General features: G+C 39.1%; 1 protein-coding gene across 1 annotated transcript; it reads left to right on the plus strand.

Annotated features, from left to right (window-relative positions):
• Window positions 1–1,362: 1,362 nt before the first annotated feature.
• On the plus strand, window positions 1,363–8,365 carry LOC129745334 (F-box/SPRY domain-containing protein 1). The gene is made up of 3 exons (XM_055738337.1): window positions 1,363–2,127; window positions 6,885–7,082; window positions 7,159–8,365. Exons 1-3 carry the CDS (start codon window positions 1,644–1,646, stop codon window positions 7,251–7,253), a joined length of 777 nt encoding a protein of 258 aa, XP_055594312.1. The 5' UTR covers window positions 1,363–1,643; the 3' UTR covers window positions 7,254–8,365.
• The last annotated feature ends 6,926 nt before the right edge of the window (window positions 8,366–15,291 follow it).

Genomic DNA, 15,291 nt, shown 5'->3' on the forward strand with positions numbered 1-15,291 from the left:
TTCTTCAATAAAAATTAATTTAAAAAAAACACAATTCATGAAAAAATTGGTATTTATTTGAAATAAATAGAGACTGTTACCTAAAATTTATTTTTGAAATATATCACCGTGTTCTTTAAAAATTGTTGAGTCAAGTCCTTTGTTCGCCAAGCTTGTCAGGTCCGGCTTTTCCGGAATAATATCTGAAGGCTGACGGGAATACAACACGAAGCTCTGCGGGCCGATCTGAAACAAAAGCAAAGTATTATGAAGAGAACCAGCACAACTAAATGAAATCTTAGAAAACACTTACCATTTTGTTCCGATTTTCACATATTGTGCACGAAGCAAAACTTGTTCCTAAACGGCAAAACAGCTTAACCTCAATAAACGGATTCGTCAAATGGTTACTTTTTTTCGAGATGATTTGTACCGTTTTGTTTAGCTCAATCCAAGTCAACTTCACCTCGCTACGAGGTAGGTTTTACCTTATTTGGATTTACCTTTCTTTCAAGGTGGATTATACTTTTTGATTCAGCTCAATTCAGGTGAACTTCACCTCGCTACGAGGTAAAATTTACCTTTTTTGGATTCACATTTTTTCTCGGTGAATTGTACCTTTTTTCATTCTTCGTTTCAGGTATATTTTACCTCGCTGTGAGGTGAGTTTCACCTCGAATAGGTAGAAGTTACCTTTTTGGCTTTTGCGAGCGTTCACCTCTGCTGTCTCGGTAAATTTTACCTTTTTATTATTTTCCGTGTCATGGTGCCTCAATTCAAGCTCTGTAATGAGAAAGAGAAACAAAAAAAAAAAGTTCATATTCGAACAGATTCGAGCGTAAAAGAAGACAATATTATATATGATTCATGCATTAAAATAATGTAATAAAATTTTGGAAATAATTTAAAACGATCCTATTGAAATTTGAAAAATTCAGCCAAAAAAATATTTTCAAAAGAATCATACTCGCTTTCTATTTATGTGGTTCCCCTTATTATTTGTTGATCCAGTCCTCCAATTTTAATGATCAAATTTTCGCAATTGATAATGCTAAAAATAAAATAAAAATGTTTTGATTAACACACATGACTCATAAAATGATTAAATTTAATTAATATTTAATGTTTTAAGAACTACTTACGATTTTTCGTACGATTTTCCTTGAAAAAAATAGACTTGCACCAAATACAAACGGCATGGCGCCAACAAACGAAACAAATTCCGAACGATAAAATTTTGGGTCTGTCAGTTCAGGCTGCGAACTTTTTTTTTGGGGTGTTGACAGCAACCCAAAATTAAGAACGTCAGACGAACTTTGTTTTGCTGCCCTGCCGTTCTTAATTTTGGGTTGTTTTGTTTCTGAGTGTAAAAAGTTTTGTTCGAAACTTTCGAACACAATCAGCTGTCAAAACAATTTTCAGTCGTCCCCGCATAATTTTTCCCGGAGCAGAAGCAGTGGAGAAAAGTGGAAAAATTATCCTCCAACTAGGATTAGTGAAGTGTTACAAATGTTCAGCTGAAAACATAGCTTGTGCTTTTTATTATCAATTTATGGCATACTATCCGGCGCTTCGCTAAGTTATCGTTTAACGCCGAAAACAGTTCCAGCTAAGTCGGCCACCAGCTCGGGTCCTGGACACGGGCAAATCCCGTCCTCGCTCGAATGGATGACGATTTGACCGAGTACGCACCGGACATTCCGGACAATGTTCTGGAGCTAATATTCTCCTACCTGAAGCTGCAAGATCTGCGTAACTGTTCGCTGGTGTGCAAAAGCTGGAACCGCTTCCTGACGGACGAAAACAATGAAGTGTGGAGGGCCCAGTGCATGCAGAAGCTTTCGCCCGAGGCGTTCAAGACGGATCTTCTTTCGGTGGTGCCGACCTACAAATCGAAGCTGAGGGCGTTCTATCATGCCTGGAATCCGTACGACTGCAGCCGGCATGTGTATATCAAACCGAACGGGTTCACTCTGCACCGGAATCCGGTGGCCCAGAGCACGGACGGATCCCGCGGGAAGATTGGCTTCCAGCATGGGCGGCACGCGTGGGAGGTCAGATGGGAGGGCCCACTCGGAACGGTGGCCGTCGTCGGTATCGCCACCAAAGATGCTGCCATCCAGTGTCACGGATATTATGCTCTTTTGGGTAAGTGTGATGTGAATTATTGGTAGCCCGAGTATACTTTAGCCACAAACTGACCCTTCAAATCTTAGAATACCGAGTCAAATCGAAACGATTTACAGAGGTTTACACAGAATCTGATAAAGAAAAGATATTAACAAAATTCAAAATGCTCCATGTGGTACAAAGAATTGTGGATTCAACTTCGATAATTTAGATTTATGTCTCTTGAAACATCGGTCTCATGAGAACTACAAAATAGACCTTGAAAATCGTAAAAACGATATAGGTACTTATCCTAGAAGGATTCTACTATCATTCCTTGAAACTGAACAGAAGTGAATTTGGGTCTCATTCCCATTTGTGGATGCAAAAGTTATGCCAAGTGCCAAGTTTTCAATTGATACCTTTATGATATCTCGTTCAACGTGGTACCTTTATGATACCTCGTGGCATCTGTGATCCCAATTTTGCTTATAGTGAAACCAAAATTTGGCATAGCTATGCTATCCGCATCCAATTTATGGCTGCACCATAATATTATTTTTTCGTGCAAAAATAATACAAAAGTTTGATAAAAAAAACAAAATACCAAAATTTGTTTATCATTTTATGGTTCTCACATTACATCAGGGGTTTTTTCCCAACATTCTATATTTAAAAATTTTATTATATTCAATTAATTTTTTTCCTGATATGGTTTTGTTTTAGTTGGGTTTAAGTTTCTATAAAATCAACAAAGGAGTTTTTTCTTCAAATGTAAGTTATTTGTTGTAAATATTTTACCTTTAAGCTTTAATTTATATAACTTTCAACAAAAAATCACGTGAAAAAATAAAACCATCAAATCAGCGGTGATAATCTGTTAATACAAAATTATTTGGTACAGAAAAGGGAGGGATTACTTGGCAACTGCTCGGAGGTTGTTCCAGCCAAATTAAAATTTGTTTTTGCCGACAAATTTGCACGAAAATTTATTATTTGACAGGGCATTTACAGCTATGGCAAAAAAAATAACAAAAGTTTTCGTTACAATTGAGACAATGACGTCGGGAACTATACCAGAAAGAGTGTCTCCAAAAACGAATTTAACCGTTCATTTGATCCGACGACCAGTGTTCCGAAAATCACTCAATTCTCATGAGAGACACTGAAACGTTTTCAACAGCGAAAGCAAAACTTAAATTGTCGGTTGGTTTATCTCCCAGCGGGACAAATATTGTGTTCGACAGCGCTGCTCCGAGAATCAAAGAAATAAAATTTGAAAGAGAGATGAAGATGAAGAGTATACAGTTCCTTCTCCAGTTGGAATTCTCAACCGAGTGAGGAGCTACCTGATTTTTAGTTTCTTCCTTCAGTCAATATAACTTTTCTTGCTCAATCACTCACTCGTTTACTGATCGATGATCGTATGCTGTCTGCCTGTTACATCTTGCTTTGTTGTTGCTGTTGTTGGGGAGGACCAAAATAGCCATTCAAACACGCAGGCAGTATGTATATTCATATGTATCTGCCGCTTTGGCAGAAAGTACGCAGGCAGTATGAACCGATGCAAGGCCGCATTGATTGAGTTTGAGTGAGTGAGTGAGTGGATTTTCGGATTGGATCTTGTATCAGTAAGTGTCTCAATCACTTCTGATACACCAGGCAGAGAGCTTGAGAGATCGACATTGATGCGAATCCGCTCTCGCTTTTGAATCTTGTTTACATTGACTTCGCATTGTCGCTCTGCCGACTCTCTAGGGAACTACAGGCAGCAGCATTCGGCTTTGAATTTTTCCAACTAGAAACCTATCATGAGCGTTTCTTCCGAGTGATTTTCGGAACACTGCCGACGACCATCCCGTAATGTTTTGGCCAGATTTGGCAAGTTGCAAAGTCGTTCAAGAATAGTATCTATATAGTAATGGTGGTAATGGCGGTCCAGTTTGTTCCAAAAAACCCTAATCTATCCAACTGCCCTCAGTTGCACCTTATTGAGAAATACTGGGCAATCATGAAGTCTCCTCTTCAAGGCAAAGGGAAAGGTTGTCAAAGACATAAATCAGATGAAGACCTGGTGGAATTAGTTAGTTGAAACAATGGACGAAGAAGATGTGCGCCGCCTAATGAGCCGTGTTACAGGAAAAAGGATCTTTAATTCAATATTGGTTGGGAAGAATGACCCTTGTTGTTAAATTCCCGGAAAAAATCATTTAATTCAATATTAAATAACTAAAATACAGGCAATTGTTTTTGTTAGAATTCTTTCTGAAGCAAGCTTAATTTTAAAATTTGAAAAAGAAAATGGGTCAGATAGTATTTTTTACAGGCAACAAAATGCTGTCAAAATGTTGCGTGTCTGATAACTACACACAAAATTTTCGAGGCCGGAAATTAGCAAAATTTTGCTCAAATTTGACCAGCTAGAAACTTAGCAATCATTTTAGCAAATTTTTCGAGCTGAAATTTTAGCAAACGAGAGAAAAAATTAGCCGCCGCAATTTTTGCTCACTTTTTTAGCAAAAACCGGTAGAAAAGATCTTATTGGATTTGAAATTCAATATTTTTTATTTTTTCGTTGGAAATTCGGGAGAGATATCTGTTTTTAAAATAGAAAACCAAATGTTATTTTCACTTTTTTATTTGACAAATTATTTTTCAAATTTCACTACACTTTCGGCACTTGAGAAACAAAACAGCACTTGACCGCAGTAACTGGACCATCCGCCGAGCAGAAAACAGATGAGGCCAGATCGGCTTACTTCTTAAGTCGGTCATCCTGATGGCAGCAGCAACCTGTAGAAAAAAAAAACCAATGAATTTTTCAAATTCAAATCCGGACTTTCCATTGGCGAAATCGGTTCTTACCTGTCTGCTCCCGGTGTCAATCTTCATCCAATTGTCCATCACATGCAGCGATGTCGACCTGGCTTCCATTCCGTCGTTGTCAGCCCAGTCTTTGCAGGTTCCGCCAGCATCTAATTTGTTCAAAAGCACTGATTCGCGTCGAACTATTTTTTTCTCGAAGCCGGCGGCTGCTGTCTAAACGAAGCGGCTAGGTAGGCTGATTTTTTACTAGAACCAAGCAAAATAATTATTTTGCTATCGCGTTAGTAAAACAACTCTTTTTGCTAATCGAAAGTAACACAGTATTTTTGCTAAGTGGAGCCTCGAAAGTTTTGTGTGTATATGAAGTTAGCTATCAGCAAAAGAAAGTGTCTTATTTTTAAATGAACTAAGCTCTACGTATACTTTTGGCTATACAATTTTGCTTTTTTAAAAGTTTTTGAGGTTGCCCGCTTTTTTCGTGAAAACATTTGAAAATCTCCTCGGGATTTGTACCAGTGACTGTCCTGTCAGTCTCTTATTGAGCTCAGCATTAAACCATGGGCAATCACTCACAGTCTGTTGGGTATTCCATGCTTCCGATAGGTGCTGGTGGCTCCAGGGAGCTGGTGCTCGCGCTAAAATAAAATTATTCTTCTTATAAAGGGTGTCCACGATGAAATTGCCACATTATAAAATTGCTAACTTTTTAACCACTGGGTAGAACTTAAGGAAAATTTGGGTAGATTTAGTTTATAGTACATTGTTTACATCCTGCAAGTTTTAAATTTCTGTGATCAAAACTCGCGGAGATGGAGTCGAAAGAGCGTAGTTCGTTCGTGATAAAATCTTGCGCAATCATCACGAGAACAGGGATCTCTCCACCGCTAAATTGTTGGGAATCGCGAATTCCACGGTGTCGCGAGTGATTAAGCGGTTCGAGGAATGACTCATCACGGATCGGAAGCCCAGAAGTGAAGAAAAAAATATTCCGTATAACACCAAAAATCACAACCACGTAGTTGGGGCCTTCAGCCGAAACCCGAACGCCGTTCGGGATGTGCGTAAGAAGATGCACCTAAGCCGAAGTTTTGTTCAGAAGGCCAAAACCAAGGCTGGGCTTCGAACGTTCAAGGTACAAAAGGCCCCTAATCGCGACGAGAAGCAGAACATGTCCGCCAAAACCCGTGCCAGCAAGTTGTACCTCAACATGCTGACGAAAGTTGAATGCTGCATCATAGGTTGACTTCAAACAGATCCCCGGCAACCTGTTTTTCACGGCCAAGGATAAGATCAGCGTTTCGGAGCATGTCCGCACTCAGAAGATGTCTAAATTTGCGAAGAAATTCCTGGTTTGGCAAGCCATCTACACGTGCGGGAAGCGGAGTGCACCTTTCGTGACCCAGGACACGATGAACGGGCAGGTGAACAGGAAATAGTGTCTCCAGAAGCGGCTGCTTCCTCTCCTGAAGGCCCAAATCGTCTAAAAAATCTTCTGGCCGGATTCAGCCTCATGCTACTACTCCAAGGACGTGCTGAAGTGGTATGCGGACAATAAGGTCAATTTCGTGCCGAAAATGTTCGACCCTCCCAACACTCCGGAGCTCCGCTCCATCGAGAAGTACTGGTCGATTATTGAGCAGCACTTTCTTAAAAGGGTAAGGTAGTGAAGACAGTTGAGTAACTGAAGAAAATATGGGTTTACATGCAAAGTATGATAAGAATGTCTACAAAGTTCCAACTAAAACCAGATTTTTTAATCATGAATTAGCGAAAAACTAAGTGTAGATCTCTTAAATTCCCAGCAAATTTGTAACTGTCAAATTTCTAAATTAATTAAGCTTGATTAGCCGACTAATTGTACCAGTGGTCCTAAAGTAGCTCAATACGGTATCAGGGCTTTGTAACAGTTTGAATTTTTAGTTTTAACGTACAGTCGACCGTATTCACTGAGCGTTTCGTTTTCCCATCAGGTGCCGACGATCAGAGCTGGGGCTGGAACCTGGTGGACAATCTGCTGCTGCACAATGGGGACGCCCACGGGATCTACCCGTTGCTCAACAACGCTCCCAAGTACAAGGTGGGGGAACGGATCCGGGTCATATTGGACTGCGACGACCACACGCTGTCCTTCGAGAAGAACTACGAATTCCTAGGAGTGGCTTTTACCGGTAAGTAGATGTTCAACCTATCAATCCCAGTCGGTTCATTAATATTGGTCTTAAACTATTTGTTGGTATATCCCAGATTTACCGGATAAGGTGTTCTTTCCAACGGTGGCCGCCGTTTACGGCAATACCGAGATCTCGATGGTCTACCTGGGCCCACCGTTGGATGGTTAGCTAGAAGAAAATTTGGGAGAATGTTGTAATACCTACTGTGTGATTGCCCGAGGAATCTTTTTTCCTGCCCCGGTTCTAGTCCAGGAAATCTTCAAAGCTGCGTAAAACAATTATTGTGTTCGATATACCGAGTACTGCTTGGTTCAGTGTAAACTAGAGGATACTCTCGAGCCTTCGGTCTCTTTCTTCCGGGGTATGCGTGTGGCGCCATTTCGCGAGTGGCCGTCGGTTGTTTGTTGCAAATTAGGTAATGAATGTTCTTGCGTCCAATCAAACGGGAAACAAGGGAAAACACAGGATGAGAAAATTGTGTGGCAGAAGCTGTAGATGATCCCGAAACTCAGATTGTAAACCACAATCGTTCTTTGTAGACCTCTATACCTTATGCTAGCTAGAGCATATGATAATAATTCATTGTTCATTTTTTGTGTAAGCTTAACACATTGATGGGTAGATTTTTCTAGGATATTATTAGTGCAAAAGTTCGTACTCTGTTAGTTGCCATAAAAGTATTAAGCTCATGAGATTTCCGTTTCAGTTTCGATTTATGTTTAACTTTTAAGAACATTGCTAGACTAAGACAATTTTACGAGGCTGTTAAATTATAGGTTTTTTTTTGTTTTAGTTTTTAATTTTTTACGATTTGATTGATTTTTGTTCAATCGTACCTTTATAGTCAGTCAGTCCAAAGAGTAAAGAAAAAAGAAGTTACTATCTTATAGTCACAGCAATAAAAGGCAGTTATTATTTGAAAATGCCCCACTTTTAGACACTCCCGCCCCCCCACACACACGAACACTTTCTAATACTCTTTTACAAAATTACACACATCACGAACACGCGTACACTTAACATAAAGAGAATGGATACACTTTACTTATTGAAAAACAAAAAAAAAACTATATATACTCTATTTGATGAATACTTGAAAAAAAAAAAGCCGTGATGCAGTGATATGGGCAATGAAATATCAATTGTACAGGAATATTCTGCGTAACTCGAAGCCGGTAGAGGCGTGGCGTGGCTATGAAAGTGAAAAATACATCAATGTGCAATTGGCAGCGTGCTTTCGACCCTAGAGAAAATCATTCGCATGCCACTTTGCCAGTTATGATTTTAATATAAAATTTCTGCTGTAAGTGATTTTAATCTCTAAAACTTACCGAACGGTCCTACGGATATGTGTGTGCCTCTCATATAAATCAAACTCCGATGAAGTACCCATAGTAAATATAGTAGAGGTAATCATCCTATAGTTTTGTCACTTGCTCATGTAGGAGCAAGGTTGCCTAAAAACAAAATTTGTGTTTTTGTCAAAATGTATTCTGTGATTTCTCCCCAAAATTCTGTGTGTCCCTCAAAAGTGACATCAAAATTCGAATTCAGGCAAAGTGCACAAAATTTAAAAAAATCTGAATGCTGTGAAAAATTTAACAATCTGTGATCTGTGAAAGAGATTCTATGATGAAAATTTGCTCAAAATTCAGTGCAATTTTAGAATTTTCTGTGATTTCGGCAACCTTGTGTGTGAGGGAGTTCAGACAGAACATGCCTGAAGCAATAGCGCAGGAGAAGGTGATAAGTGTGATAAGAAGATTCCATAAAAGTGGTATCCCAATTCCTTTGCACGGCTTCGACGCTAAAACTGGTTCCGAATACGTGGACTTATCGGAGCCTCATGGGAGTTAACTTCGAGAAAAACTCGTCGCAGGAGCTTGCCGAGATCATCTTGTTGCGTGTTTCAAGCTGCGTTAAAAAACCGCAGTTCCATCTACATTTGGTGAGTACCTACCTTTAGTTCCATTGATAGTCACTTTTAAACTGTATACATACAGTGAGGGGCAAAATAAAGTGTTTAAATTATTTTTTTTTTCTATTTCTTTTATTTTTCTGGTTAAAATTCAACGAAAACACATCGTTATCATTTTTTTTATGTTCTTTTCAATTTTTTGTTAATGTTGCGCTGGTAAAAAAAAAGTTTTTCTGATAAAAAAAAACAGTTAATATTCTAAAAAAAACAGGGGCAAAATAAAGTGTCCAGATCGGTACAGCTTCAAATTCATTCAAACTGAAGGCAAACAAGAACGATTTAATAATGGGTATGGCCTCTATCGGCCTTCAACACCTCCTGCAAGTGCTTCGGTATACTTTCAACAAGGTTGTGCAAGTGTTGTGGGTCGAGTTCCTCCCACGCATGCTCCATGGCATCAAAATAAGTATTTTTAATTTGTCACACCATTCTTATCAATCAGAGCATCGAGGATGGCCCACAGATTTTCGATGGCGTTCAGATCAGGACTTTGTGGGGGCCATTCAAGGGGTTTGATACGGCAGGAACGGGAAAATGACTTCATCAGATTGGCCGTATGCTTTGGATCGTTATTCTGCTGTAAAACGAAGCGCTCTTCGAGGCCCGTCTTGATGAGGGATACCTCGAGGTTTTCCCGCAGGATATTGGAATATGACTCAGCTGTCATTATTCCGTCAATTTTTACCAAATTGCCCACCCCACCCCAAGAAAAGCACCCCCACACCATCACGTTACCTCTTCCGTGCTTGACTGTTTCTTAGATATGGCGATCTTGGAGCTCCTCACCCGACTTGCGCCACATATGATCCCGCTTCTTCCGGTTGAATAGCTCGAATTTGGATTCGTCGGCCCACAACAATGTTTTCCAGTACTCGAGCCGTATATCGACGTGTTCCTTGACGAACTTGAGCCGCTTAGCCTTGTTCACCTGGCTGATGAAAGGCCTTCTCACTGCGATCTTTCTTTGGTACTCCTTTGCATGGATGCGGCGACGGGCAGTACAACGCATTACCGTCAATTGGAACTCTTCCTGTATCTGCTGGATCGTTATTATTGCGTTTTTCTTCACTTCAAGAATGATTTTCTTGTCCGTTCTGGCATCTGTCTTGGGCTTCAGTCCTCTTCCTGGGCGATCCATCTCCGATCCGAACGTTTTTATCTTCTTCATGATTTTTGATACCGCTGTCTTGCTGATTTCGTAGTGCTTGGTCACTTCCTGGTGCGTTTGACCGTTATTCACATCAAGAACAACCAGTTTCCGGATGGACAACGGAATGGAACCAGAAATTTATGCGTTCTCCATATTTTACAACTTATTCGAATGTAGACACCTGTTTGAATACTCCAGAGCCAAGCCAGTTGTTTATGAAACGTCAAAATACACAAAACAAACAAATTCGAGGGACCTCGCGATGGAAACTTTTCGAAATTATATCGATTTTTGAGTTGGACACTTTATTTTGCCCTTTTTTTGGAATATTAATTGTTTTTTTTCTATCAGCAAAACTTTCTTTTATACCAGCGCAACATTAACAAAAATTGAAAAGAACATAATAAACAATATTTTAAAAATGATTACGATGTGTTGTGATAAAAAAATAATTTGGACACTTTATTTTGCCCCTCACTGTATTATAATATTTTCATGGCATTGAGACGAGGTTGAAAACAAACCGTAAGCTGACTTAAAGCACATATTTAGTCGCTTCTTGAGAGCGGCTGTTAATACAGGATAATAGATTATGTCGCAGTAAGTCAGAAAAGGAACTATAAAGGATTGAACCAGTTCGAAGCGAGTAGGTCGAGATAGTACGGAAGAGAAGCGACGAATGGTTCTCAGAGTACCGAAAACCTTTGCTACGGCGTCCTTCACTTGCTGGGTCCAAGAGAGGTTGACGTCCAATGTAAATTCCAAGGTTCTTGACTGAGGTTAAAAGTGGTAAAACTTCTCCTCTCAAAACTACTTCAGCACAATAGTTCCAGTTTTACTGAATACAATAGCTTGAGTCTTTTTCGGTACGAGACATTTGTTATTGGACCATTACACGGTTCTTGTCAGATCTTGATTAACATGTTCGATGAGGTAGTCTACTCCAAGGAATATTTAAAGAGGCTCTCGGCACTACCTTATTCAAATATTCCTTGAATCTACTCCGCTCACAGAGCCAGAGATGTACAGCTGGAAATCATCAGTGTAGAGATGTAGAGAGGCATTTCATCAGAGCGTTCGACAGACTATTGATGTACAGGCAGAAAAAAAGTGCATTCAGACAAGAACCCTGTGGACTGCCATCGATGAGCTCCCGTCAGTTGATAGACTCGTACCAAGTCGTACAATTTGTGAAAGACTGCTCAAAATGGATGATATAAGGTCTGAAGCTTCGCTTGTAAAGAAAAACTCGTACTCTAATTTACTTCTTCTAAGTAGGCGATGGTTGACACAATTGAACGTCAAACAGAAGCCTACAAGTACCATGACTGTGCATTCACCTTTTTCTAGACCGCTGTAAATGTCATGGGTAACCTTTGCGAGTGCAGTAGAGGTGTTGAAACTTTTTCTGTAGACTGACACTCAGCAAGAAGAGGAGGTGTAGAACAGTCAAGATTTTCAGTTTTCTGGGAATACAAGACTTTTTCGAATATTTTCAGTATTGCCGGTAACACACTGATAGGGCGGTAGTCTTTGGGTTGCACGGGAGCAGAAATCTTAAGGATATGTGTAACAATAAGAGCCTTTTTCCATATAACAGGAAATGATTTAGTAGCGACTATGGAATTCAAAAGTTCACAAAGGTTGGGAAACACAAAAAGACACAGGAGTTTTACAAACGAAAAAGGACATTAGTGTGACGAAAGCTAAAAGTAGGTCTTCGAGTGACGTGGTTTTGTACCGGTGTTGGATGGTTAGTACTGATAGGTGGTAGCATCTTTCGGTGATCTTCAGAAAACAATGTATTGAGTATTCTTCAACGTCCCCTTCGATACAAGAAGGATTTTCCTTAGGGTTGTTATGTACACCTTTTCGTTTGAGATTACTCCATAAAGCTTTAAATTGAAAGTCTGTGATCGAAATTTTTATCAGCGTAGCTTTTTTTTGTAGTATCTATATACCAATGACCTTACTTTGTAACGGTGTCGTGTATATTCGTTCCATAGATTATCATTTCTTGAGCGATTCGGATTTCTCTGATACAGAGAGTAGGCAAGGTGTCCAACTTTGATACATTGTTTTATCCTGTTAGTAATCCAGGGAGTGCGCTCATCATGCAGAGTAACGGATCTTCCAGGAGCCTGTCGATCGAGGAGGCATCTAAGCCTTATCGAAAGAAATTGTGCTTTGGTGTTAGAGTCAGTCGTGGCTTGAAAAAGTTCTAAGTCTAAAGCTAGAAAATCAGCTTATAGGGCGGTATTCGGATAGGATCGACAGGAGAGGAAACTTTCATCAGTGTTTGGCTGACAGCAAAGAAATCAGCAGCAATATCCCGATCAGAAGAGCATATCAGAATCGTTACTCAAACTTATCTCAGCGAGATATTTATATCTGATTCAGTTATAGTTTTGAAATGAAATTTGTTGTTTGTGTTTTTTCTAAAACAGAATTATATCTACTTTTGATAAAGACAATTTTTTCAAACGCACTTTTTCAAGCTTTAAGACGAAATTAATCGATTACCTATATCAATGAAAATAATAATTTTTGAGGCATCGTTTCATATATATTTTCAAAGCTTAAGTATTTATATTGAATCTAGTACCTTATCAGTGCTAGTACAATAATCAATCTGTATACTTTTGCTTAGAAGTATGAGTCGGAAGAAAAATACTGGGGAGTACTGTTATTTTCTCTGTTTTGATCTGCCTGCATGCTTTAAAAGCTGCTATTGGATTTTCGGAGCCTTCATTTCAGTAGGTACTTCTAGTATTTCTTCTCAAATCCTGATAATCCTATTCCAATTCATTCTAATTTCAATGCATCGGGTAAATTTACAATGTATTTCATTCACGACACTCGAAGTCGACTGCCTGCCCGTCCGCACGCATCCCTTTTAAAATTCCAATAGTCCGATCCCAATTCTTCAAGTAAATGTATAGAAATTCCCATTGTTAAGTTTGAATCCACACAAATGGCTGCCTGATTCCCGTGCGCACGCTTCCCTTTGAGAATTCCAATAGTCCGATCCCGATCGGGCCGATCCTTCAAAATTCCAATACATCAGGTACACTTATATGAATTCCCATTGGCCAATTCTATGGAACCCAAAAGGCTGCCTGTCTTTGCGCGCTGGGCCCTAAACAAGCAGCCGGGAACGAGCTATGCAGGCCGGATCAGTACGAAAATAAACACCCACCTTCTATGAAGCGCAGGTAGAGTAGTAAGCAAGACACACAGCTGGTGGGATGGGATGGCATTGGAAAAATGGTGAGTTCGAGTCTCATCTCTTATCGCTATCTTTTTTTGCATACAAGTCCTATTAGGATATATTGACAGTTCTACACGAACACCACCTTAGCAGGAGGCCTCAGCCCTAACCTCAAACCATGGGAGAACAGAATCGAGTTTTGAGAAGGGCGCACGATAAACGCGATTTCCCGGTACTAATATCGACAAATTCGCCCTGTGGAAAAGCGACCATCTGTGTTCGTGTTTTGATTTTTTTGAGTGTTCAGGGGTGCCAAGTGCATTGATATTTGGATAATGATTTTATTTTTTTAATTGCATTGTTATTGAAAAATCTTTTCATGAGTACTAAGAATTTGCAACTTTCCCGTAGATTTCTATTCGAATATGAAATTCAACGCATCATTTATCTGAACGAAATAACAACTGTCTGTATCGCACACTTAAATTATGTAGCGAATAATGTGGATATGTTTAAAATAATCAGAGCATGTAGGCGATTATTTTTAAAGTCAAAATAGACGGGGCTTTCATTAATTTACTTGTTTGTAACTGTGAATGATTTTGCATTCGTTTAGAAGTTGGAAACAACTCTTTTTTAATCTACCAAGCAGTACTTGAAAATATATTTCAGATGTTTTGAATTCACCTTGAAAATACGTTTGCAAAAGATGGCTTATCTTCATCCATTTAGGGACGACCCGTAATGAATTCAAACGTTCAGCTGTTGATAGTTAAACACTTTAATCAATTCAGAAATATTATGAGTTTAAAACAAGCAAATACTGATTCTAGAAACACTCCTAGCATCACTGGTGAGGCCACCAGCGAATCAATATTTGAGGTTATGGCTGAGGCCAATTTTTCGCCAATACTTTTGTCCGTATATACCCTTATAAGATTTTTAGTTTATATATCCTATCTGGATGAGTTATAATTTTGTTTAAATTATAACAACGGCTGACATGAATTAGTTATGGTTGCATGGACTTTTTGATATAATTTGAGATATTTTAACATCCTACGAGTACTAAATTATAACTCATCCAGATAGGAAAAAATTGGATATCAAAATATCTCATCTTGATATTATTTAGTTTTTCTCTTCTGATCGGGATGTGAAAAGGGTATAAAAGACAAAGTAAACAAAACCGGTTTTCAGTGGATTCAAATAGCCCAATATGAGCTCTACTTAACACAAAAACCGTTTTTAGTTTTTCAGTTTTCGTAAGATTTTTAATGCAGTTTGAGTAAAGGATCTAAAAAATTTAGAGCCATAAAATGACATTATCCTCACACAGATTGTTTTATACACCCTTTACTCCACAACAAAGCAAACGGTCTTGATGCAAAACATTAAAAGGGGAAGAATGCGGAAAGCTTTTCACTCACTCCTATAGCGAGAACCATAAGCCTTTGTCAAAAAATAGGGGAAATTTTATCTCCATCTCACTCACACATATGAGACATACAGTACAAAGCGAAGGGTGTATAAAACATTTAGACGAATTTCATACACCAGCTAGGGTCTATAAACAATTGCGGGCTATTTTTCCATGATAACACCGTTGTATCGATAAAAACATCAATACTGATGTTATGAAATCGCTTGGTACATCTTTGTACCTGAAAATGATTACATTTTCATATGTGATGAAAGAAATTAGAGAAACATGAACTATCAAAGAACGAAAGAACATAAGCCGTAAATATCATGAAAATTTCGAAAAAGATACAACGGTTCACCGACAGGACTTGAACCTGCAATCTCCGCTTCGGTACAACGGCGCGTTAGCCAATTCCACCACGGTGAACGTGATGGAACCGGC

Source organism: Uranotaenia lowii, chromosome 2, assembly GCF_029784155.1.
Source record: "Uranotaenia lowii strain MFRU-FL chromosome 2, ASM2978415v1, whole genome shotgun sequence".
NCBI lineage: Eukaryota > Metazoa > Arthropoda > Insecta > Diptera > Culicidae > Uranotaenia > Uranotaenia lowii.